This window comes from Scardinius erythrophthalmus, assembly GCF_964197995.2.
Source record: "Scardinius erythrophthalmus genome assembly, chromosome: 7".
In the NCBI taxonomy this organism is placed as follows: domain Eukaryota; kingdom Metazoa; phylum Chordata; class Actinopteri; order Cypriniformes; family Leuciscidae; genus Scardinius; species Scardinius erythrophthalmus.
In genome coordinates, this window is record NC_138227.1 from 2,230,546 (window position 1) to 2,258,492 (window position 27,947).

Genomic DNA, 27,947 nt, shown 5'->3' on the forward strand with positions numbered 1-27,947 from the left:
TGAACACAGATTCTACAGCGGAGGCAAAGTAATCTTTGTCAGTGACCAGGAAGCTGCGTTCTTGAAATTTAAATTTTGCTTTAATCATTAAAAATGTAATTTTAGTAATGTAGTTCAGTAATACTGAGGTAAACTCCCTGTAACTCCCTTTTCCCAGACAAGTTGGGCAAAGTCTGTTCAATGTACACACAAATTATTTTTATTAATGAAATGTACTGTAACGTCACATCCGTATGTCATATTTTCCTAATGTCTGGTACCATTAAACATGTTTTCACGTGAATGAATAATGATATGCAGATGAGGATATGCATAGTAAAACTAGGCGTTGTAAACTCCATATATGGTTATTTCGGGTAGGAGACGCATGTGCGCACAATCTTACGCTGATGAAATTTTTGGCTTTCGGTCGCACGTACTTTTAGATCCTATGCACCGTTTTATAAATGAGGCCCCAGAGCATGTGAGTAAAGCGGAGCGGTGTGACGCTTAAATATAAGTTAAAAAAACTTAAACATACGTTTCATTTATATACGTTTAACCCCTTACTAGTCAGCCCCAATTTTGGCAAGTGATGCATACTATAATACCCATAATAAAAAGGTTGCTGCTCAGAAGTCATTCTGAATAGACACATAACACACATATATTTAGAAATCCAACCCTTGAGAGTTTATAGTTCAAGACTCAAAATTAACCAGACTGTTATTAATATTGAGATATATACGCTCAAACATAGAAACAAAAACAACAAATATTAAGAATATATTTATTTAAATGTATACAAATTTTATGTGAATTTAGGATTGCAACTTATAACCACAACTAAAACATGGGGATTTTTTTAAAGACAATCATCCCACACATCCTATTCTATAATAAAATCAGCTAATCGAATATTCGAAAATCGTGACTCATCCCTAATTAATATAGTATTATTGTGTAAGTGGATGACATGACAAGTAGCAAAATGCAGTGTAAGTGGGGTCAAATGTTCATAGCAAATTTAAAAATAAATCAATGTAGCAGCATCATAGTGTAAACTACCAGTGTATTTGTGCAAGAGTCAATCAGCTGCCCTTAGGTTATTGGAGGGTGGGGGTGGAAGGAAGAGGCTTTCTATGATTCCCCTATAGAAAGTTAAGAGGATGGATTTTGGGGAGATGAGCCTTCCTCAACTGTGGGAGGAAGTGCAGAGGTTTTTGGACTTTCTTGGCCAGGTTCTATTGGTGGTGTCGATAGATCAAGATGGGTCATCTGTGATGTGGATCCTAAGCAACTCCGTGATCTTGACCTGCTCCATCATGGTGCTGTTGATGTGATGATTGTCAACGATGACCTCTGTAGTTATTTGGGTGTGGAGAGATATTATGTTGTCCTGTCCGTGTCTGTGTGTTAGATAAACAACTGAATTATATTCAGATAAATAAACACAGAAAGCGCACATTACTAGATAATTTTAAATCACATTTTTCATCTTGACATTTGTATTAAGATGCTAACCATCTTAAACGAGCTTGACAAGACTACTGCAGTTCTGACCACAAATAATTTTGTTAAATAGCTCAAAAACAGCCATCTTTAACTGAAATATTTTTCTACCATATTCCATCTTATACCTGTTCTGTTATGTAGGTGAAGCCCAACCACTGACAGATGTAAGCTACCATGCACAGAATTGTGTCATTGTATAAACTGTGACAATCAACCATAATTGGCTTAAATAACTCCATGACTACCACTATAAAGTTGATTTGAAATCATTTCTTTATTTTGGTTTTCACTCTTTTTAGCTGATAATTAGTCTAGCTTACTTGTAGCCTAGGTAGCTTCTGTAACCAACCTGGACATACCCTCCCGTTTACCCCGTGATTCTCCCTTAGTTAGACTTATTTCCTGCTGTCTTCCCGTTTAAATATTTTCCCGTAATTATCCCGTATTTGAATACTCTTTGCTTAGTTCATTGTGTATACCGAATGATTATTTTGGATTAGCCTAAGCAACATACCGTTAGACCTAGCTTTACTGCTCCACTACCAACATTCTTTCGTGGCTAACGTTACTGTTCTCATCAACGACAACGCATATATTCACGGCGAACTATAGCTTGCAGTCTTAAATACAACTTGAAAGTATTAAGATATAGGGGTGTATAATCATTGTAAAACAAATCTTACCTTGACGTTGTCTTGCCGAGACACACCGGTCTCTCAAGGTTGGGTTGTAGACTCATGGATTTGGCTTCAGAATGACGCAACGCCGGTTCAACGAATAACGTGATTGGCCAAATCAATTCAACAAGGTAACAACACAAGCGTTGATTGGATCTCACTCCGGCCAACGTTTGTGATCAGCTAGCGAAATTAAATCTATTTTTATACTTTAATGTGCAACAATTGGCGTTGGAAACAATCGGTAATCGTTTTGTGAATTATTCATACAGACAAATAAAAAAAATGAGCCAGACAGCTGCTGGGTAACTGTCAAATCAAAAACTAAACGAGATAGACGGACTTGGCCCACTGCCTAATGTGCCCGCTGTTCTGCGCCCACATTCACTCACAGACATGACAAACCCCACGGGGTTCCCCCGCTCGCTCTCTCTCAGCTATCCACCCAAAGAGAGTCGAGCATGGACAGGCTGCCCGCTGTGATCAGCGTGCCCCCCACCTCAAACGCTGCAAGCACGGCGTCTATGTTACAGCATACCAAAGCTCTCCAGCCCCCACTATGTCACGCCCAGAGCCCAGATCTCATTCAACCCCTAGCTATTCATGCGAATGCATGGGCAAAGCTTCCTGGGGTATCAGAATGGGTGCTGAGCGTTATAGAAAGAGGCTATTCGCTACAGTTCGCTCGACACCCCCGCAGTTGCGCGGCGCGAATCGAAACCACGGTGAAAAAGGAAGTAGCACATCTACTTTGAACCGAGATTGAGAAACTGTTGAGCAAAGGGGCCATAGAGCCTTTATCTCAAGCTCAGAGCGAAGGGGGTCTGTACAGCAGATATTTTCTGGTACCAAAAAAAAACAAAAAAAAGACGGGGGTCTCAGACCCATTCTCGATCTAAGACAGCTGAACAAAGCGCTTGCAAAGCGCCGGTTCAAAATGCTCACAACCAGGAAAATCCTCTCGCAAATTCGCCAAGGGGACTGGTTTGTGTAAATAGATCTGAAGGACGCGTTTTTTCAAATACAAATAGCGTCACGTCACAGGCGATTTTTGAGATTCGCCTTCGAGGGCCAGGCATATCAATACACAGTCCTACCGTTTGGCCTGTCCCTAGCACCCCGTACATTTACGGTGTGCATGGACGCAGCCCTCGCTCCCCTGAAACTTCGGGGAATGCGAGTTTTGAACTACTTGGACGATTGGCTGGTTCTAGCTCAGTCTCACTCAGAGCTCATAGAACACAGGACCATGTTACTCGAACATCTCGAGAACCTGGGTCTCAAAGTCAATTGGGCGAAGAGTTCACTGTCTCCCAGTCAGAGAATATCTTTTCTGGGCACAGAACTGGACTCGCTGTCTGTGACTGTCAGCTCTGAAACCTTGGAAAGCGATCGACTGGTACCAGTCAGGTGTAAGCCTGGGGACTTCCTCGAGTGTGAAGGTGGTGTCTACGGACGCCTCCACCTCGGGATGGGGAGCGCTGCTCGAAGGCAGACCGTTCTTTGGCCAGTGGTCAGAACGGGAAAAGCTTCTACACATAAACTGCTTGGAAATGATAGCAGTCGACAACGTGCTGAGGCGCTTTTGTCCCCAGATAGCAGGGCACCACGTCTTGGCCCGTTCGGACAACATGTCAGTGGTGGCCTATATAAATCGCCAGGGAGGTATCAGGTCCCGAAACCTTTACAGGCTGACGGAACGCCTCCTGGTCTGGGCTCAGCACAACCTGCGCTCGCTGAGAGCAGCGCACGTGCCCGGCCACCGGAATGCGGGACCAGACAGACCTGTTCCTGTTCCAGCAGGAGAATGGTCTTTACACCCACAGACAGTCCAGCTGCTGTGGGAGACATTCGGCAGAGCGGAAGTAGACCTGTTTGCGTCTCAAGAAAACGCTCACTGTCCGAAATTTTTCTCCAAGAGCAAGGCTGCGCTGGCCCACGTCTGGCCCCGCTGCCCGCTTTAAGCTTTTCCCCCCAGCGCTCCTACCTCAGGTATTAGAGCGGATAAGGGAAAACGGATGCTCGGTGCTACTAGTAGCTCCGTTCTGGAAGAACCAGGCCTGGTTCTTTGTTCTGATGCAGCTGACAAGCACTGCCCCATGGCCGAAATGGGCCATCAACGGGTGCCCGCTAGCCTCCCGGAGGGAGTGTTAAACACGATCACGCAGGCTAGAGCCCCTCTATGAGACGGCTCTTTTCCTCAAAATGGTCTGTGTTCTCTAGCTGGTGCACAGCCCGTGGCATATCACCCCCAGATTGTGGGGTGACGGAGGTTCTCTCCTTCCTGCAAGAGCTACTGGATAAGGGCAGGACCCCATCCACGCTCAAGGTTTACGTGGCGGCTATAGCAGCGTTTACTAAACCAACGCTTGGCCAGTCACTTGGAAGGAACCATCTGGTCATTCGCTTCCCTAGAGGAGCTAAGAGGATAAATCCTCCCAGACCTCCCTCAGTTCCCATATGGGACCTTTCCACGGTCTTGGAGGCCATGAAAGGTGCCCCATTCGAGCCAATCCAATCAGTGGATATCAAACACTTGTCTTTCAAGACAGTGTTTCTTCTGGCTCTCGCTTCAGTGGAGCGTATTGGGGACTTACAAGCGCTCTCAGTGAGCGCGACGTGTATGGAGTTTGGGCCAAATGACTCAAAGTCATACTCAAACCAAGGCACGGGTACGTTCCTAAATCCCTCAACATACTGTTCAGGTCTCAGGTGATTTCCCTGTCAGCCCTGCCGGTCTCTAACGAAGAGAAGGACGCCAGCTTCCTTTGCCCAGTCAGTGCAAAAGGGCTTATGTGTCTCGCTCATCTGTCTTCAGACAGACAGAGCAGCTCTTTGTCTCGTTCAATGGAAGTCCTAAGGGACTAGCCGTGTCGAAACAGAGCCTATCCAGATGGATAGTCGATGCTATAGCGCTGGCTTACGCCTCTAAGGGCTTGCAGTGCCCGTTAGGTGTTAGAGTGCACTCCACGAGAGGCATGGCCTCATCGTGGGCTTGGTCTAGTGGGATTGCCTTACAAGATGTCTGTATGGCGGCAGGCTGGGCCTCCCCGTCTACATTTATAAGGTTTTATAACCTAGAGGTTCCCGCTTTGCAGGCTAAGCTGCTTTTGGTCTGATAATTCGGTATTGTCTGCCCCGATGTTTTCGGCCCAGAATACTGAAACTGCTTGAGCAATGCTCGCTGATCGATCATGCAGCTCTATGGGCAGTGTGTAAGACCCATAATATTCACCAGACCAGGCCGAGTTTTCGCCCTGGCTGTGTGTGAAACACTATCTATATAATTGCTCCTTTTAGGATGCTATTTATTACAGGAATGATGCTATTCTAGCCCCTCTTCCTGGACTCTCTGTGAGTCCCTGATGATCATGTACTATATGGGCCCCGGGCACTTGCCCTTGGGACTTTGGTATTGATCTCAGCATGCACGGCGTTTTACACTGTGTTCCCCATAGCGTAAGACTTACGCAGTACGAGAGAACCTCTCGTAAGAGAACGTACTCTGTTACTAATGTAACCTCGGTTCTCTCTAGAGAGGGAACGAGTACTGCGTATCTTGCCGTGCCTGCAACACGCTCTGGTTCGCTCTGGCGATGAAAAACCAGCTATACCAGCCTTTTGAGCTATGTTTATAGCCCAAGGCCACGCCCGTTTCGGCGGGACGTGACGCATTGGAGCTGACGTCACGACGGGGCCTTTCGATAGGCTGCTGCAATTGCCGCAGAGCAGCCAATAGGCGTGCGAGCTGTTTCGCCTATGTCTGCGTGCTGCCGCAACGCATTTTACATTATTCCAAAATTAAGGATAATTTTTGGCTTCAATATCTCACGGAAAAGAGATTTCCCCATAGCGTAAGACTTACGCAGTACTCGTTCCCTCTCTAGAGAAGAACCGAGGTTACATTAGTAACCGAGTATGTTTTATTTCAGAAGTATCATACAGCATACCTACATTCTCTTTAATAAAAAATTCAATAACTAATACATTTTTTTAATAGTCACTTGTACAATGTACAACAATGTAATCGATAAATTAGCTATTTTAATCGCCAAGTTTCTATCAAAAGCTGATTTACTATTTTGATCGGTACCGTAGACATCAGTGTTTATATTTGAACTTTAAACTTAACTTTACTTGTATGATAATTTGAACTATTGTATCACAGAAATAATGATACTATTATGTAGGGGTGGGCGATATAGTCTCAAAATTATATCACGATATTTCAAGAATATTTGCGATAATGATATTTGATGATATAGGAAAAAAAATTAGACCCTTTTTTTTATTACATTTATCTCACCTAAATGTTTGCTCAATCATTGTGTTTTTACAATACGCTGATTTCACGCAGCCGTTATTTTGAAATCGAAAGCGAGGCTCCGGTGGGAAGAAAACCGGAAGTGTCGCCTTTAATCACAGGAGAGTCGTGAATGCGATGGCGTATTGTTGTGTTTAATGATGTTGTGTCAATTCTAAAACTGTACATACATTTCTTTCATACTTTAGACTATATACAGTGAAATTCATTTATAAATAAAATATTTTTTTTATATAATTCAGAAAGTAAAAAAATAAGCAGGAATGAACTACATACATATCCTATATTGGATATTAACATCCAAAAGTGTAAATCGCGGCAGCAGCTTCAGGTTGGTAGTCCAAGGCATTGTTGTTTATCTTTACTTCCGGGGTTTTTCCCACCGGAGCCTCACTTTCGATTTCAAAATGGCGGCTGCGTGAAATCAGCGTATTGGGTAATTTTGTTTCTAAGAGTTTACACAACACAAGGAAGCTTGATTTCAATCTTTGAATTAAATTGAAAAATGTAGCAAAAAATATATACAAAATAATAAAGATACAAATAAAGAGAAGTTTTTGGGTAGGTCTAACACTAGTATTCAGAAATGCTACAGAAACTGAATAAGGTAATCAAATGTAAAATAACACTGATAGTCTAGTCCTGATTCCTGACTAAATTAAATACATAGGCTATTAACTCTGATTTCTTACAATCAGGGACGTGCACAGGAATTTTGAGGGGCAGTTGCTCTGACCTGAAAAAAGGGCACCCCCACCCATATACACAAAGAAGTAAAACACTGAAATACAGCACTCAATCACCTTAACTACTACTAATAATAACACAGATTTTATCAATAATAATGCCACTGACGATTCTGATTAACGATCCGATTCTTTAACGATTCTTCTTGATAGCACTGTGTGGAAAAATTTAGTCATATGCTTTTCAAAAAAACAAGTGGTTTTATTTATTTTAAAGCTTAAGCTTGAGTAAGCAAACTGTACTTTTTATGTAATTTATGTAATAAATAGAACCTTATTGTAAAGTGTTACTGATTAGTTACACCGATTCAGACGTCTCCTGAGTTCACTGTTGGAAATATCAGTTGTTTTAACCATTAATTAAAATTAATCGGTTCAAAGGAGTCATTAGTTCGCGAATTGGACGTGTCATGTGCGTTGTGTGATTATCCCAGCAGTTAGGACATGGACATCCAAGATTTGTGTCAACACAGAAAACATTTCATCACTGGATAATTTTTTTCGTTTAATTAAAGTGTTGTTTTATGTCAGCTGAATGTGCGGAACGCTTTTCAGAGAAGATAAGGAAACTTATTTAGCACAATTCACACCCAGCGGTAATTCAGAAAAAAAAAATCTCCGAATGCTCCACATGAAACTTTGGTCTTCCGACCTTTTACCATCGTGTCGATTTATTTTGATTAATATGTGCAAGGGAGAGAGAGCAAGACAGCGCTTAGTTTGGAGACGGTGAAGTCTTGTTTACACTTTTGCCTGGCTCCGAAGAGAGAGAGCGCGCGCGCGCGACCGGGGCTCTCTATCTCTCTGCTCGTTCTTTCAGTTAAACATGCGCCTTGTCACAAAACATGTCACAAGCGCAGCAGTTCATCAACATTACTTACCAATCAAATAAGACTTCGGCAGGACAAAAATTCACTTTGGCGGGCGCTAAACAAGTTCAATGCAGGAAAATTCATGCGTGAATTTAACTGAGTAGTAGGCTACATGACCATGTACTCGCACAAATGCGACCACATACATTTTAACTCGCACATTCTCAAAAAATGGTCGCAGTCTGGAAAAGCAAACTCACCTTTTCCGACAACGTTGATCCGTCTCACCCGACAACCGTGACAATCTCCTTCTAGGGCCGCTCATGCAGGCTCAGCTCAGGTGCCGGTCGCGTGCAGCGCTGCAGCCACGTAAACAGAGTTTGCCCTTCCCCTACTGACTTTCACTTTCGGTGCCGAATGGAAGTGAATGAGGCTTTGCGATTATTATTATTTGATTTTTTTATCTAGGCCTACGTGAAATTCTGCATCCATTGTACTTTTTATTTATTTATTTTTTTCCCCCTCGGAAGGGCAACGTGAGTCGAGAAGGGCATATGGGCAGTTGCCCGGGCAACCTGAGCAACCCCCCTGTGCACGTCCCTGCTTACAATGAAAGCTATCTTTTGTTGTTTTGACGACAACATTAATGACAGACACATATGGCTGCTGTCACTTTTAGAGCTTGTGCCCGGATCCATTACGGTTTTCATTATACTGTCACGTGCGTTTTATGCTTATTTCAGACATAACCGACTGTTTATGAATGGTACGACAGCCAGCAGCCGTATCACCCTGTAGCCCAAGACTGGTTGCCCACTGAAGCTAAGCAGGGCTGAGCCTGGTTAGTACCTGGATGGGAGACCTCCTGAGAAAAACCAGGTTGCTGCTGGAAGAGGTGTTAGTGAGGCCAGCAGGGGGTGCTCACCCTGTGGTCTGTCTGGGTCCTAATGCCCCAGTGTAGTGACGGGGACACTATACTGCCAAAAGAGCACCGTCTTCGGATGAGACGTTAAACCGAGGTCCTGACTCTCTGTGGTCATTAAAAATCCCAGGATGTCCTTCGAAAAAGAGTAGGGGTGTAACCCCGGCATCCTGGCCAAATTTGCCCCTTGGCCCCTGTCCATCATGGCCTCCTAATCATCCCCATATATACTGATTGGCTTCATCACTGTCTCCTCTCCACCAGTAAGCTGGTGTGTGGTGGGCGTTCTGGCGCAATATGGCTGCCGTCGCATCATCCAAGTGGATGCTGCACATTGGTGGTGGTTGAGGAGATTCCCCCATCTATGTAAAGCGCTTTGAGGTCTCAGAAAAAGCGCTATATAAATGTAACAAATTATTATTATTATTATTATTATTATTATTACTAACCATGACCGGAATTTTTACACAATTTTGCGTGTTTTTTCCCCCGTTAAAGTGATATAATCCACGAAAACAAACTTTTGTTACTCGCGAGCTGTTTGTAAGACGGCTTTACTGTATGTATGCATGCGGAGCAAACATCTCTCAGAGAGCGCGCGAGAGTACTGAATAGTTTAAAATTGCAAATGTTTAAACTGATAAGATTTAAAAAGAAGTGAAAATGATAAACTTTAGTTATGAATGCAAGGCACAAAAGACAATTCCGTCATGTCCTGACTGCTAAACACAAGAGTGTGGTATCGACACTTGACTTGTGCAACCCATTTTGAGAGCGAGAGAGAGAAGACACGGCACCGCTGAACCCTCACGCGGTTTGTGAAATTGTGTCTTGGAGAAAGTTTTAAAATTACTGATTTGATTTTATAATCTGTGTGGATTCATTTAGGCTACTCATACAATATACATGCTAAAGTGAATCAATGTTTGCGTGGGAATTTTCCCGCATTGTAAGTGGTAGACCTGCGGGAATTATTCAAATACTATTGAAGTAGCTCCTTTTTAGGTACTAAATCATCATTGGAGGCTGACTTGCTGCTCTCACGCTCAGACAGGTGTTGTTGTTGTGTGTGCTAGGGAACGTAATGCGCCATACGTCATTGCTTCGCTATATCAGTGATATCGCGATATGACACTTTTTTTATCACGTAGAAATTTATACCGGTATTATCGTGGACGGTATGATATGGCACACCCCTACTATTATGAGGTTTAAAAGAGCTTTTGTGAAGCTGTTTGATGACAACTCTCTCTGGGTCAGCGGCAGCGCCAACACAGATTTGAATGTTGGGATGATTTTGTCGAAGGTTTAATAGACAGACGAATTGGAAGAAGATTTTGTGGGTGTTTGAGTGGAGATCACAGTATTTTAAAGAGGAATCGGGCAGCTCTACTGTCTTATCTCTCTTTCAGCATATGAGTAGCGCGAGGGCTTTTCAGTGCATTCAGTCCAGTGTTGCCAGTTTGGAAATGTCCAAGTGTTGTACCAGAAGCTCAAAATTATAGTATTTAAAAAGAAAATTATTGTACACGAGTCAAACGTACAGAATACAGCTGTTTATTGACCAACAACTTTTTGACACGACATGAAAATGACTTAATTGCTAAAATAACGACCTCAGCTTGAAAAAAACTGACCTAAGCACCGCGGAAGGAACGTTAATTTTTCTTTCTTTTTTTTTTCTTTTTTTTACATTTTTCTTCTTCTTGCAAAACATACAAAGATGTCATGATAATGATATACAACTTTGTATACAATATACAAAAATAAAATGAACCCTCTGGGGTCTAAGGTGTTTTTGGGGTCCTTGAGATGTTTTGACATGCCCTGACATTTGTGCTTTTTTCAGTTGCTTATAAACATATTAACCCTCTGGAGTCTGAGGTGTTTTCTGGGCCTGGAGGTGTTCTGACATGCTCTGACATTTGTGCTTATTTCTGTTACTTGTGGCATTTTCATGGCTAAAGTCTGATTACACTGTATTTAGCACAAACTCTGCTACAATAATATGTCAGCAGCATGTATGTAAAAGTTTGTAGTTTTGAGATAATGACATTTATGCATGGTTTGTGAAAAAAAAAAATTGTCACTGAAATAAGGTCCTGAAACCCATACTGATTATTTCTTCACAAGACTTTTGAAAATTGTATGACGTAGCCTAGAATATTTGCTCCAAAACTATGTGAAAATCATCCTGACTGCTCATTCAGATAAGACAATATATTGATTTAAAATTTGTAAGACGTGTTTTGTGTAAGAAAGCTTTATGCGAAGAGGCGTAAACACATCCTGAATATGTATGGATTTCACACCTGAGAAAGACAAAGAACCTCCCCTAACGGCTCTATTAGGAGCTATCAGGCCCTGCCATTCTGAGCAACCTTGCACAAAGAATGAGGAGATTTAAAAAAGAATGGCTTTTTGATTGTTTGGATTTATTTACAACACAACATAATCCAAAGATACACAACAAATGACAAAAAAGCACACTATTGAAAACAATGATCCAAAGACAGAGACCTTTGTGCCATTCCTAAAAACATTGTACATACCTTTCATTTCCAAGGTGTTTGATTTTCACTTTACCATGTTCATGTACAGAGACTCATGTGAATGTTTGAGTCATCAGGACTCCTCAGTGGGGCATCTGGTCCCTGTAAAAAACAAACCAAAAAAAACCTGTGAACATGCTGATATCAAGAGAAACTATAGGGCTGCACGATTTTGGGAATAGATTTAAGATTTTTCTGGTTAAGAATACACACACAAATGTTTCCGACAATATATAATGAACACCAGGTTTGTTGTACCTTGTAGGCATAGGCTATGCGCAGTGCTGCATAAAATAATAACAACAATAACCTATAGCAGCCTATAAATCTTTCAAAAGGAACACTTCAGTAACAACTACGCTAGAGAAAAATATATTGATTATCATATATTACTTCAAATGTTTCCATTTGTTATGATGTTATGAAATGAGATTGGAGTAAAAACATGAAGCCTAATGTTTGGTGCGTTTTGCTTTTCAAACGCACAGCGCGTTTTGAATATGAAAAATTCAAATGCACAGCGCGCTCCAAAATATGAAACATTATGGTTACCATATTATACATATCTACGTTTGAGCAGATATCCACAACACAGTATTTAACAGTAAACATGGGTCTAAATATTATAATATTCACCATATATCTAGCAACAGTTCAACTGCAATGTGAAGTTTATGCAACAATAACATTAATTCATATAATTAAGAATTTAATTAAGGTCCGTTTGCCGACCTCAGAGGGTTACCTCCACAAGACTTTTGACTAATGGGTGTCTAGAGTTTTTGCTTCAAAATGATCTGAAAATCATCCTGCCTAATCAGTCACATAAAACAATACATTGATTTACATTTTGCAAGACAATTTTTGTTAGGGATGTCCCGATACCACTTTTTCACTTCCAATACCGATGCCGCAGCTTTGGCTATTTTCCGATACCGATATCAAGCCGATATTTTTATTTTATTTTTATTTTATTCTTGAACTAATACTACTACTACTAATAATAAAATATATGGAAGCACTTTGCTCAATTAGCCACCTAAAAACATCTCTCACATCTCACTGGAGAAGTAAATGGAGAACAAATACTTCCACAATATATTGTCCACAGTATATTGTCCACAACAACAGATGATTATGAAAGACTGCCACCCTTTATTCAAACACTACAAAAAATTAAAATACAGGTGTTCTCACTCACTCACTCACTTATTTTATGTCATTAAAGTCTTTAAATGTTCGCCAGGTTTCCGCCTCCTTCCCATAACAACGAACACACACACACACTTATTTTATGTCATTAAAGTCTTTAAATGTTCGCCGGTTTCCACCTCCTTCCCATAACAACGAACTGCGTTACACTGGTGCTGAAACCTGGGAAGGAAGAAGGCGGCGGGAACCGGCGAACATTTAAAGACTTTAATGACATAAAATAAATCAACAACAAAACGAAAGTAAAAGACAGCAGTAGGGCTGTACCAGAATATTCGAGTATTCGAATATTCGTTCGGTGGGTTGGTATTCGATTTTCAAATTTGGCATTCAAATATTCGTTTAAATTTTTATTTTATTATTATTTTTTTTTTCACACCTGGCATCCCCCTAGAAACGGTTCCCATTTGCGCTTGAATGGGGCTGTCATGCGTTTTCTCAGATCGGATAGTTCTCTCTGATTTATCAATATGAACACATAAATGTGTTTTTGCAAAACGGATATGAATCCGAACTTCAAATCCCGCGCTATAGGCAGATGTAATGGAGTGCACGTCACTAGCAACAGATAAGCTGCATTTTACTGATCGTCAGCTAAAATTTCTAATTCAAAGACCGCAATAAGAGAGCGGCAACAGCCCTGGTAAGATCATTTCGGTTCTTTACTTTTAATGAAGTTGATTGTGTGTTAAAGCATCTGCGACCCACTTTCACTTTGATTTGCGATAGTTTGCACGTTGGCTTGATGAATAGATGCTGATCTGCGGTGACGCGTGCTGTAAGCGTCGTCATATCTGGCTATAACATGATATAGCCTAAAACACGCTCTCACACGGTTATTTGTTTAGCATTTTTGGGCGAAATACAATACTCTTATTTTAGAGCGCAGAACAGCGGAGTTTGTATGGGCAGAAGTGCATGCCTGAGCTTGTAGGCTATAAGCTGCGTTGCTTTGACATTGTGGAAATAGAATAGAAAGAATATATTAGCCTACCCTTTACTGTGTCAGTAATTACTGTGCTGCTGATTTCTGATTTGAGAGTTATGTTACTCAGAAAAATATTAGGCTGTGTTTTGTATCACTAGTGCAGTGTCCGTTCTCGGAGCCCTGCGCGTGAGGCGCGCGCGCGCTTCCCGCTCGCGCTGTTCTGTATTAAAAGTGTATTAACTCTGAACGTGTCACGTCTCGCGTGTCTATTGCACCAAATGTGACACTGCACTCGTGAAGTCGATTGGATGAACGGTTCTAAATGCAAGATAAATAATCTAAATGCAAACAGACAGATGCATAGAGATTCCTGCCTTTATTAGAGAGAAGAATATGTTCAGCCCCCTCCCTCCGAAGCTTTGAATATTCGATGTTAATTCCTATCGAAGCTTCGAAGCTCAAAAAATGGTATTCGGACCAGCCCTAGACAGCAGTCGTCCGTGAGGAGCTGCTGTCTTTTACTTTCGTTTTGTTGTTGATTTATTTTGTTGTTGATTTATTTATTAACATAATAAAACATAAAAAAAACACAACATAACTCCAGACCTGTCCTCTCTTTCTTTTCACTGTTGTCGCTCCTCCTTTATGCTTCCGCTCCTCCGTGAGAGATACGAGACCGGTGCTCATCAGTAATCACGCCACCGGCCTCGTGCTGCTCTCTCACGGCCCTCAGCCTCGTCCTGCTCGCCACACTAATATTCAAGCATTTAGGCGATGGTTTAAGCTAGATTTTCCCATGGATTGTGTTGGATAGGTATCGGATCATATTTTTTTTCTTCCCTCCGATCTAGCGTTCTGGGCCAGTATTGGCGCGATACCGATGATGTGGATCGGATCGGGACATCCCTAATTTTTGTTTGGAAAGGCAATATGCGTGGGGGCGTGAATGATCATGAATAATGATGTGGTTCACACCTGAGAAGACAAAGACCTGTATAATGCATAATGTACCTTTCAGTCAGGTATGTCACTGAGAGGGAACTACTAGAAGGAATGCAAGGACTATATATATATATTTTGGCCCACTCCTCCATACAGACCTTCTCCAGATCCTTCTGGTTTCGGGGCTGTCGCTGGGCAATATGGACTTTCAGCTCCTCCAAAGATCTTCTATTGGGTTCAGGTCTGGAGACTGGCTAGGCCACTCCAGGACCTTGAGATGCTTCTTACGGAGCCACTCCTTAGTTGCCCTGGCTGTGTGTTTCGGGTCGTCGTCATGCTGGAAGACCCAGCCACGACCCATCTTCAATGCTCTTACTGAGGGAAGGAGGTTGTTGGCCAAGATCTCGCGATACATGGCCCCATCCATCCTCCCCTCAATACGGTGCAGTCGTCCTGTCCCCTTTGCAGAAAAGCATCCCCAAAAAATTGTTTCCACCTTCATGCTTCACGGTTGGGATGGTGTTCTTGGGGTTGTACTCATCCTTCTTCCTCCAAACACGGCGAGTAGAGTTTAGACCAAAAAGCTCTATTTTTGTCTATAATCTATTCAAAACTAGTCAACGAAATGTATTTCATATTTCGTCCATAACATATCGTTTTTATGATATATTTGGGCATATACATGTTAATTTGCAGTTTAATACGTTGCTTATACAAAGACATTTTATTCCAACATATTTCAGTCGATTTTACTCATTTCAGTATAGCAATATAGTTTGTTAAAAGCTAAACTAGTAGATGTGTTCATGTAAAAATAACATGTTTACTAATGTAAGTGCCTGTAAACAACAGCACGCAATTTCGCCGTTCGTTCATTCACACACAGAAACACGATTCAAATTGAAAGTCTTTTTGCGGTTTACAGACACTATTCCATATCACGATTAGTACAAAGCACTTAAGAATAAAGAACTTACTATTCACAATCCTCAGCTGGATCCGTTGCTCCTCGAAATGAAAACTAAACCAGCACTTCTGAGGTAAATTTTCCAGGATTATTATTACGATAGTATTATTCCTCACAGCGTCGCAAGACGACGTAAAGTACATGAATCTGATTAAACTTGATGTCTTTTATCGAGCTGATGTGGGCGTTCACAGGTTTACATGGATCGCCTCATATCATTTGCGTTTGAATAGCGCGCACTCTCAGTAGGCGTGTTCACATTAGCAGATGATGAGCTGAAATGAGAATGACTGACATCTCTCTCTTTTCATACAGATTACATAAACAGAGAATATTTGTTTTCGTTTTGAATTAGATCATTTAATAGTAGACACTTAATTTATTTTAAAGATATATTGCTCATGCCTGGGTGAATAGTATTCGCTGAGTTTTAAGTTTAGAGACAAGCTCCAGAAAAAAGTTCAAGGAGACGGAGGGGCAGAGAGCACACCCTGTTTATTTTCTTTATTTTACAAAAGCACAATGTTTTGTTTCGATTGTAAGTGAACACATAAAAAGTAGACATTTTACAGTTTATTTTTTCATATTTCTAAAGTCTGTATGACCATAAATGAGAAGACATAACATGAGATGAGATGGAAGACGTGTAACATCATGTTCTTCTCACGGTAGACTTGGAATCCACAGCTAGATCAATGAGTATAGAAGCCCTATGATTACAACGACCATCATTTAAAAGTGTCACACATTTCTGAAATTATTGTACATTGTGGGATTTTTTTCATTATTGATCGTATAGAGGTCAAAATTATCGTACAAATACGATAATTATTGTACGTCTGGCAACACTGATTCAGTCTCACGTCGCTTCCACTTGAAATGGATATTACGACACTCATAGATAACGACAAATTTCATCCTCTGTTGGAGAAAAAGTGGTCAACTTCTGTTAACCTTGTCTATAAGCAAGGACAAAAATAAAGCAATTAAATTTGAATCAATATCGATTCTGAAATAGTCAATTTTAAAATGCAAACAAAAAAACTGGCTTTTTCCCCCAGCCCTAACATACACATTCCTTAAAATGTTTAAAAATACATTAAACACACACACACACACACACACGTTAGGTTTCCATGTTTTATGAAATCTTTCCATAGAAATAATAATTTTTATACTGTACAAACTCTATATTCAATCCCCTAATCCTAATATTTCATATTGACAGGATTATTTATTTTTTAAGTGGTCATGTTTATCATATTTTAAATAAATGGCAAGAAGAGTGGCATATGTACAAGAATAACAAGTTGTATGCAATTCATCCGGAAATTAAAACCTGGATTTTTACCAATTTTAAAACTAGACTTGATCAGGTGGTCTACACCAGATGTCGTATGTAGGATGTAGGATTCCTTTAACTGTCAAACATATTTTATTAGATTGTCCTGGTCTTAACACTAGTAGAATACTTTTTTATGAAGTTATTTCAGTTAAGGACATTTTTAATGAGATTATACCTGAAAAGGTTTTGGATTTTTTAACATATGTTAACTTAAAAAGATATATTGTATAATATGACTTGCTGGTTTGTTCTGTTTTATTGTATTTATATGATATTTGTGTTTTTGTAATTGAATTTTTGCCATGAAGATAGCTCTGATTGCTGACATGGCATTAAATAAACAATGATGATGATGATATCATGTTTATCTTTGGATACAGGCTTAATGTGTGTCATTGTTCTCTACAGGTTGAGGGATTGTGGTGTCACAGATGAAGGTTGTGCTGCTCTGGCTTCAGCTCTGAGATCAAACCCCTCACACCTGAGAATACTGAATCTGTCTGGGAATAATCTAGGAGACTCAGTGAAGCTGTTGAAGGATCTGAAGGATGATTCACATTATAAACTGGATACACTAATGTAAGAATAGTTTTTAATGATTTTTATCATCATATTTTCATTTAATGTTCAAATGGCTGATTTAACCCTCTGAGGTCTGAGCTGTTTTCTGGGCCCTGGAGGTGCTCTGACATTTCTGGTTATTTCTGTTACTTGTGACATTTTCATGGCTAAAGTCTAATTACACTGTATTCAGCACAAACTCTGCTACAATAATATATCAGCAGCATGTATGTAAAAGTTTGTAGTTTTGAGATAATGACATTTATGCGTGGTTTGTGAAAATACAAAAAAAAAATTCTCACTGAAATAAGGCCATGAAACCCATACTAATTATTTCTTCACAAGACTTTTGAAAATTGTATGACGTAGCCTAGAATATTTGCTCCAAAACTATGTGAAAATCACCCTGACTGCTCATTCAGATAAGACAATATATTGATTTAAAAATTTTACGACGTGTTTTGTGTTAGAAAGCTTTACGGGAGCTCATTAATATGTAAGCTTTTCACACCTGAGAAAGACAAAGACCCTCCCCTAACGGCCATATTAGGAGCTATCAGGCCCTGCCATTCTGAGCAACCTTGCACAATACTGTAAATGAGGAGATTTAAAAAAGAATGGCTTTTAAATTGTTTGGATTTATTTACAACACAACATAATCCAAAGATACACAACAAATGCCCAAAAAGCACTTCAAAGACAGAGACCTTTATGCCATTCCTAAAAACATTGTACATACCTTTCATTTCCAAGATTTTCACTTTACCGTGTTCACGTACAGAGACTCATGTGAATGTTGAAGTCCTCAGTGGCATCTGGGCCCTGAAAAAAAAAAAGTGAACATACTGATATCAAGAGAAAGGCCTGCACGATTTTGGAAATAAATATTCGATTTTTCTGGTTAAAATTGCTTTTTAAAATTCACAGAATACACACACACACACACACACACACAAATGTTTCCAACATAATATAATGAACACCAGGTTTGTTGTGCCTTGTAGGCATAAGCTATGCGCAGTGCCGGATAAAATAATAATAACAATAAATAACCTATAGCAGTATAAATCTTCCAAAAGATTTCAGTAACAACTAAGCTAGAGAAAAATATATTGATTATCATGTTACTTCAAATGTTTCCATCCGTTATGATGATATGAAATGAGATAATAAAAACATGAAGCCATTTGGTGCATTTTGCTTTCATCCAAAATATGATACAGTACATTCAAACGCGATCGCTATCAAAAATATTAAACATTCAAACGCGATCGCGCTCAAATATAAAACATTATGGTTACCATATACATATCTACGTTTGAGCAGATATCCACAAACACAGTAACAGTAAACACGGGTCTAAATATTATAATATTCCCCACATATCTAGCAACAGTTCAACTGCAACGTGACATTTATGCAACAATAACAAACTAATATGTAAGAATTTCTTACCTTACATCTTCCTTGTCTTCAAATCGCGTTCTTCTTCTTCTGAGGTAATTCCAATGTAAGCTCAGGCACGTCTTTCAAACTCGACGAAAAGTGAAGTGTTTTGTTGTTGAGGTAATGAGCGAGTCTCCGTTCCATGTGGAGATTTGCATGTGAATCTCTTTTGCGCGAGTAGGCGTGGTAAATTAAAAAATAATTAGGAAGCGTTTGAGAAGCTGGACATCTTGTTGGTTTTATACAAATTACTTAAACAGAAAATATTTGTTTTCGTTTTGAATCCGATCATTTAAAAGTACACACTTAAATGTTTATAAAGGTGTATGGCTCATAAATGTGTGACAAGTATTCGCTGAGTTTTGTTTCAGTTTATAGACGTGCTCAAGAAAAAAAAGCTCACCGCGACGGAGAGGCAGAACGCACACCCTGTTTATTTTCTTTATTTTACAAAAGCACAATGTTTTGATTTGATTGTAAGTTGACACATACAAAAGGAGAAATATCACAGATTATTTTTTTATATTTCTTTTTTCTGTATGACCATAAATGACTGAGTAATTTAAGTTTATAGTGCTACAATGTGGAGAAAATCCAGCAAAACGCGCCCGCGCGTTTGTCGACCTCAGAGGGTTAAGCCTGGTTCACACGGGACGATTTTAAAATTGTAGGCTGATTTTCCAAACCTGAGAGACCTCACACACGGCGATTTAAAAAAATCACAGGTCTAACAGTTTTGGTCGTACAGTGTGTGGTGCGCAGCCACACGGAAAAATCAACACATCACACATGAACCGAATTGACTCTGAGCATTCCCAGGTCAGATGGGAAATCTCGCAAAATCCCTCGAGATCAAACGTGACTTCAGAGTAAACAATCATGGCGGACGAAGAGGATGCAGTGGCCGATAGTTTGTAGTTTATTTTTTAACCGAAAAAAAAAACCATGCTGCCGGCTGTTTTGATTGTTTCCCAATGCTTCCTCGCCGCCTCGTCACCTCGCTTTCTGATTGGCTACAGGCCACAGTCCACAGGATGCGTGCTCGTTTGTCCCCGGGGGACACCACACACAAGGAAAAATTGGGCCAAAAAAAATCCAACATGTTGGATATCCCCGATTTGAGATCGGAGCGGTCCCGACGTCCTTCCGAGCAGACGAGAGCAGTCTTAACACACCACACACGGCAGGAATATCTGATCAGATTATTTTACGATAATCGGAGCATCCTTAAGATTGTCGGAAGGGGTGAATCGGGGCTAAAATCGGCCCAATTATCCTGCCGTGTGAACCAGGCTTTACTCACTAGAAATAAAAAAAAATTGTACCAGGTTCAGTAACACCATGTGTGTGTGTGTGTGAGTATTTTGTCTGAGATCATCAGATAATGAGTCTTAAATTCAGCTTCAGTTTCTGTAGGTCTCTGAACTTTAAACTGTTTAATATGAGTGTCATTCTGCTCATAATGTTGTGACTGATTGTGAAAATAATATAAATGTTATTTTCAGCTTTTCCCCTTTAACTGTCTCTATAGGCATCTTTACACAGCCGAGTTAAGGCTGCTCTAAAGCGGCTTTGTGTCTGCTCAAAGTTCTGTGTAAAGACACAATGCCGCATAAAAGCAGACTTAAAATATGACGGGTCTGACCCACCTCAGCCCCAGTATCAAAGATGACTCTGATATTGTTTTGTTCAGTGTAAATGAACGCGAACTTGTGCCGCTCTAAACTACGTTATTGTCATGACAACCAAACGCACAGCGTGAGAATCAAGAAGCGGAAGACAAAACATATCGGTCTAGCTCCATATTGTTTTAGCCAAATTAAAAAATGTCAGCCAACAAGGGACAATAAAGTAAAGGTGTCCTGTACTCATATCGTGAGGCAAACCACCAAAATAACAGAGTAGTCGACGTGTGTAATCAATTGGCTTTCGCCGTTTGTAGTCTTCCTTTGAAGAGACTGGCAGATCAACGCGCCGCTACATTTCTCTCAGATACGGTAAATGCTTATTAGCATTTGTTCCATCTGGAACAATTTTATTAAGAAATATAAAATAGCTCTCAGTACCACAGAATTATGACAAACATCAAAGCGTGAGATCGCTATATCACACAGAGGAAATTTAAAGTTCTGTGTTTTTATTTATCTCGAGTTTTATTTCTTTGTTTACGATTTAATTCATTTTATAACACTTTGTTAAAACTGTAGTTTTAAAATAGTAATGTTCAAAGTATTATTTCTTTATTTTCTTTATTACTTTATTTCCTGTGTAAATGCATTTATGCCGCGTCAGAGAAGCAATAAACATTCTGTGTAAATGCACATTTTTTTTATGCCGCTTCAGATTTGGTTTCTGTGCCGCTTTTTCTGTGTAAAGACGCCTTATGTGTGTGATAATCTGAGATTTGGGTTGTTTGTTATTAACTGATATTAAATGTGTAGTGAGTGTAATGGTCATTTCTGCTGGTTCTGTATCAGCTGTCCATTGTGTGAAAGTGACCTTTCATGTGCTTTTGATTTTGTAAAGTGACTTTGAGCATCAGATAGAAGCTTTATTATCATGTTTGCGAATTAATTAATATAGATTGTCTAGTTAGTTTTCTTATGAAAAGATGTGACAGATGTAATATCTAATACTGCATATGTGACTGTTTGTGTGTTTTATTTTAGGTTATAGATGACAGTCTGATCTTCTGATGATCATCTGATGGTGAATAAGGATCCACTCCAGAGACTCACAGTCAACAGAATCAACAGAGACTGAAGATAAGGCAGCAGTGAATCACCTTTTATTTCACAGCAAATTACGGTTTCTCATTCATAGATTAACCATTTTATTTGTATAAACACACAGTATAAACTTTAAATATGTTGGAGTTTAAGAGTAAATATAGAGCCTGAATGTGTTTTTGTACCAGCAGAGGGAGACAAAGACTAATTATGAGGGAAAAGTTCAAGTTCACTTTTGGAAAACAAACAATGGAAGCTTGAGTGTATACATGTTTTTAATAATAAGGTCTTTGTTTCCTGTTTACAAATCTGGTCTTTGGGGTCTATATGACCCCAACAATTGATAGAGAAATTGTACAAAAAATACACATTTTTAATTATACAAATAATATATGTTTTTTTTTTTTTTTTTTTTACTTCTCATCTATTCATTAATGCTGTGTTTTGGGAGATATGAAGTACATTTGTACCTATTTACCACACAATTCCTCAAATACACCCTAAGCTTGCATATGAAATATTAATTTTTTATGGAAAAATCACTTAAATGATGATCTAAATTTAATTTAAATTGTTTCTGGATATTGATCTAGGTGTTATGTGTAGAACTACGCCATCTACTGGTTAGAGATAAACCTAAATTCTTTACAGTTTAAGAAAGAAATAGTTTTGACCAGCAGAGGCAATAGAGAGCCATTCATTTTACTGCATGTGGCCAACTGCTTGTATCACAACTTTTGAAATACATTTTGTGAATTTATATATATATAAACATAAGAAAGGACATTTAAAATAATTATTTTTTTAAATAGTAGAATTTTTGTAGTTTTTGATGCATTTTGAAATGTCTGTTTTTACAAAATGCCACAGAAATTTGACAGAAAATGCCACCTAAATGCCACATAAGACACACCTAAAGGACAAGACTTGGAGTCAGATTTTAGTTGCATATTGTTGATTTTAATTAACAAAGTGTAAAAATAAATAATTAACTTTAGAATGCAAAAGAAATTAAATAAATATGTAAACAAAAGCAATATGAGTGAACATCTAATAGCAATAACATTTTTTTCAATAACATTCTGAACACTGAACATAAAAGCAATAACAAGCTACAAAAAATATGTAAAACAAATTGTAAAACAATAATCAGTCCACGCACATCTGGCACAGGAACACTGTGTGAGCAGCACAAATGGCTCTCTTGCAGTTTTTGCACTGCTTGTCAGTTTTGGTGTCCTTTGCCCGTGGACAAACCTGACACCGTTTTCTCTTTGGGGGTGGATCAGTGGAGGGCCCTGGCTCGTTGGACGATTGCTGTTACAGAATCGCTGCAGAGGCTGGTGTACGAGGCATGTGTTGTCGTCGCTCCATCTGAGGGGATGCCAGAGCTTTTCCCAGCTGCTCTAGAAAGAGCCTCCTTTTCATACTCTTCCCTCTCTCCCATGATGGATTGACTTCTCTCCACACCACAAAGGCATTTATGGCCGAAACATCGAGGATTCTGGAGAAGACAACCATTGGCCATCGATTAGTCTTTCGCTTGCAGCTGTAGCTTGAAACCATCTGCAATATTTCAAACACACACACACACACAAACTAATTAGTATATCTGCTAGCAAAAGAAATACCAATTACTAACTCAGCAACTTTGAAAATTAGCTAAACAATGCATCAAATAATAAAATTTGTAAATACCTTGTCAAGGCTGTCAACTCCGCCTTTGCAGCGATTGTAGTCCAAGATGACCTCTGGCTTCTTGTCCTCCCTGTCACTGATTTTGCCATCCTTGTGACGTGCTCATGAGCATCACATTTTTATGCCTTTTGGGGCAATACGACACGAGTGTGTGTTTCATTGAACGCAAAAAGAGAGGAAAACACAGCTCGGTCTTTCGTGGTCAATCGAGCAGGTGGGAGTTCAGGTTTGTTTTTGCGAACTGTGCCAACCATGGTCAACTTCCTTCTCAGAAGCTCCTGGCCAAGGGCATAGGAAGTGAAGAAGTTATCACATGTGACTGTGTGTCCCTGGAGCCCAGTGGTCAAATCAAGGACCACACGCATGCCCTGGTTTCTCTCTGGCTTGCCATCTCAAGGCTTGCCAGTGTAAACCTGCATGTTCCATGCATAGCTCGTCCTGGCGTCACACGCTGCCCAGGTTTTCAATCCATATTTCGCCGGCTTAATAGGCATGTATTGCTTGAATGAGCATCTACCTCGAAATGGGACCAGGCACTCATCCACTGTTACGTCTGAACCAGGGTTGAACATTAGAGGGAGCCGCTCAACCCATAAATCCCACAGCTCCCGAATTGGTGCCAGCTTGTCAGTTTCTCGGCGAGAAATCAAATCGGATGACTCTTGACAAAGTTTTAAACCTTTTCAGAGTCATTACAGCACCAAAAATTGCACGCCCAGTTTCAGCCTCCCACAAACTGGACAGGGCCTCATTGTTAGAACGAAAAACTCCGGCAAGAATAAGCAGACCAATAAATGCCTCAATATCGGTCCAGTCCACATCCCTCCAGTCAGCATCATATACTCGCTTGCCTTCCAAATTTGTCATCTCCACCAAGATGCTTTGGATGCTTGTTGGAAAAAACAATAAAAAAGATGACTTTGTCAAGTCATCTTCATTTATATAGCGCTTTTAACAACGTAGATTGCTTCAAAGCAGCTTCACAGAGATAAGCGTATAATTTAAGGTAACAGAGATTGTTTCGGCTTTATAGCGGTTCTTTAATAAAGTTATTTTCCAGCTAAAGTTAGTTTTGATTGATTCGCTTCGGTCGCAACGATCATTTGTTATTAAATTAGGGGCCGCTAAGACGACACCATTCTCTCTACACAGACTTTAAACGCGAACCTGTGAGAAACGCTGATGGCGTTCACATGCGCATTAAGAACTGGTTCTATAGTTATGTGCGTTTGAATATATGCAGGTTTGGAATTCCCTACAAGCCAAGCCTAAACAAAGTACTTGTCTTTCCTTATAAATTTTGATAAAGAATTTTATTTTATTTGTTGCTTTGGGGTAGGAACGCGAAACGGATTTTCCCGACAACGCCTTATCTGTAGAGTGGTAGTGGGATCCTCCATAGGGAGAGACTAGTTGGCACTTCAGCACTGCGTTGTCATCGGGTCCAGGCGAAGGTCCTTCGTCAGATCTGTCCTCTGATGTCCTCTACACGAGAACATGCGTACCTTGTCGGTCCGGGTGTCAGCTTTGTCACACGTGCTGCTGAAGCTCTCCCTGGCCCCTGGGAAGGTGGAGTAGTAGACCAGGTTATTTGCCCATTTTTAGAAGTGAAGGTTTGATCTGCATCTTCCTCCTCACAGTCCTCATCCGATTCCTGGTACTCATCTTCAGGGGCATCGCAGTTTTCTGGCTCAGAGTCTTCCAGGGCATCTTCAGTTTCGCTGGAATCCAGCAAGTAGTCCAGTGTCTCGAGGAGAGTGTAGCTCTTTGCCATACTGCCAGCACAGAATGAACTGTGTGCAGGACACCAAAGACCCTCTTTTATAGCCTTTGCGTGGGAACATTTACTTTGTTTTCAAAACACAGATCTAGCTCTTACATCTAAATGAAAACATGGTCCACACATACGTGTGTGTGTGTGTGTGTGTGTGTGTGTGTGTGTGTGTGTGTGTGTGTGTGTGTGTGTGAGTGTGTGAGTGTGTGATGAGTGTGTGTGTGTGAGAGAGAGAGAGAGAGTGAGAGAATGCATGTGTGCATATGTATGTGTTGTGTGTGTGTGTGTGTGCTTGTGTGTACCTGTGTGTTTGTGTGCATGCATTAGGTCTTACCCTTTTATATCTTCGTTCTGCATTTGTGACTGATTTCCTTTGCCAGTTCTATAAAAATGCTCTCTGTGGCAGTACACACATACATGTGTGTGTTTGTTTGTGTATGTTTTTGTGTGTGTGAGCGTCTTTTCTACATCACATTTATGCATTCTAGTAGTAGGCCTTCATTTCCGTGTGAAAATGTTCTGATTTATGCTGGATTTATAGATTTTTTTTGACAAATGAAGAAAAAATAGTTTTTTTCACATTTCCCATTCATTTCAATGTGGGGTCATACTGACCCCGAAGACCAGAATTGTAAAAAATTGTTTTACATACCTTCAGAACAACCGAATCAAGCCCAGTTTTTTTGTGTGTATAGATAGATTATGTAGGAAAAGTCACAAAATCTTATTCCACTCAGATGAAGGGAACCATTTTTTTTTATTAAGGAAATGTCGATTGGGGTCATATAGACCCCGTGAACCGATTGAGGGTTAATAATAGTTGCATTAGATTTGTATTCATGTATTAAAGGGGTCATATGATGCGGTTTCATGTTTTCCTTTTTCTATAGTGTGTTATGTTGCTGTTTGTGCATGTATAATAAGATCTGCAAACTTACAAAGCTTAAAGTCTCCTACAAAACGATTTATTCTATATGTAACAAGAAAAATATTGTTTTATTGAGATAAATAAACATTTTACTGACTCGGATCTTTGAATCTCGCTCATCAAAATGATCGAATTGTTTTTTCGAGTCATTTCAGAATGTATTTTAAATGTTACATGTTAATTGCCAAATTCCCCAAACACATCAAATGTTGTTCGCATTTAGAATAAGAAAAAAACTGATTGAATAGTTCACGTTTTGAGTCTAAGGACTTCGGGTTTGAGTGGAGACTCTTTTGTCTCCCACTCGGAGAGGGCCGACAGCCTCTATGGGACTGACAGGAGGAAGGAAAGACTCAGCAGAGCCAAAGAGAACTGCTGTGGGGGAGTGGGTTCTGTCGCTGCTCCACATTAAAAGATAAAAATATATCTTTTCTGACCAAATGTTAGACACTGTATACAAATGATTACACATACTAGACACTGATTGATATTTAGAGTGGTTTCTGTTCATATTTACCGGTATTTTGACAGGTTTATTTATATATAACAGATGGAAACTAGCACTTGTAGCTAACTTTGGCTTGTTTACAACAAGTAACTTGTTTGTTAATCAATGAGCATTGTCCCTATCAAATAAATAAATCAAATAAATAAAAAAAATATTTCTGTTTTCATGCACTCTGTGATCTTTCCATATGCGACATTTTCCATGTGCTTCCTAATGAGGTGAAATATGTTTGGAATAGATGGAGCTGTATCATCCCCGAACTCACTGTTTTCTCTCTTCTACTGCTCTGTGTGCAGGTAATTGTTTTTCTCATTGTGTTTAAGAATTTACTTGTTTAGTAAATAATTTGTGCAAACTAGGTTTTGTAACACTCTTTTTGTTTTACTAAAATTGTTATTTCCATTAATTTCATACTACATTTAAGAGTAACAAAGAGAACAATGTGTAATCATTCTCATATTCTATGTTTTATGCTTATCTTTTCATGTCATTCTTAATTGATGTTGGAAATGTTTTATACGATCACAAAGCAATATGTTTATAAGAAAAAGACAGAAGGAAAAGACAACATTGAATTGTTAAAAACGTATGTAATTTTCCTATAGAAATTATTACATTTCAGATGTTTTTATTTTTGTTTGCTATTTTGTTAAGTTGAACATAATGTGAAGAAGTGAGTAATGTTTGTTATATTGAGAGACACAGAGCCAGAGAGAACTGCTGTGGATGGAGCTGTATCATCCCCAAACTCTCTATTTCTCTCTTCTACTGCTCTGTGTGTAGGAGAATAAACTCTAATATCATCCACGATCTGAGTGTGTGTGTGTTGGTGAACGGTGGGACGAACGGTCAGATAAGAAGCAAAGGTCACATGTCTAATGCCGGTACACACTATGATTTTGGGCGGTTCCAGACGAAAGATGAGCATCGTGAAACAATCGTGGTGATTTCTGTGGTCGAGGCTCCTAAACGGTCTTTTGATCAAAGATAGCCTGTGATCATTTACTGAGAGTCATGATCATCTCACAGTGTGTTGCTGCTACGACCTACAGTACATCTACTGACTAGCCAATAAAAATGCATCATGAAATGGCGTATTGAACAATGGCGCTAAAACTTAAAACTGCTTTCCTCAAACTCCATTTGCAAAGCTGGCATGCCAAGTTCTCCTCTTTTCACTAGTCACTAAACAAAACAGCCTGAGACAAAAAGGCATCAGACATAAATTCATCTTCTATAAAGATATATCTCTTATATCTTCTAAATGCGAATTTTGTCATTGTTTTGGAGCATGCTAATCATGCTAACAATATGTGAATCGTGGTAACAACGTGATAAAAATGGTAGCAAATTGTTAAATCATGATATAAACATGCTAGCAA

The 27,947-nt window shown here is 39.7% G+C and overlaps 1 protein-coding gene across 1 annotated transcript in view; it reads left to right on the forward strand.

The window, feature by feature from the left end:
- LOC308693237 (uncharacterized protein) overlaps nt 1-27,947 on the forward strand; it is a gene marked incomplete at its 3' end in the record, with an annotated part of 262,595 nt that overhangs the window by 56,772 nt on the left and 177,876 nt on the right. Inside the window, exon 9 of the mRNA XM_081370029.1 lies at nt 17,330-17,500. Coding sequence (XP_081226155.1) covers nt 17,330-17,500 — 171 coding nt within the window. The remainder of the gene's footprint in view (nt 1-17,329; nt 17,501-27,947) is intronic.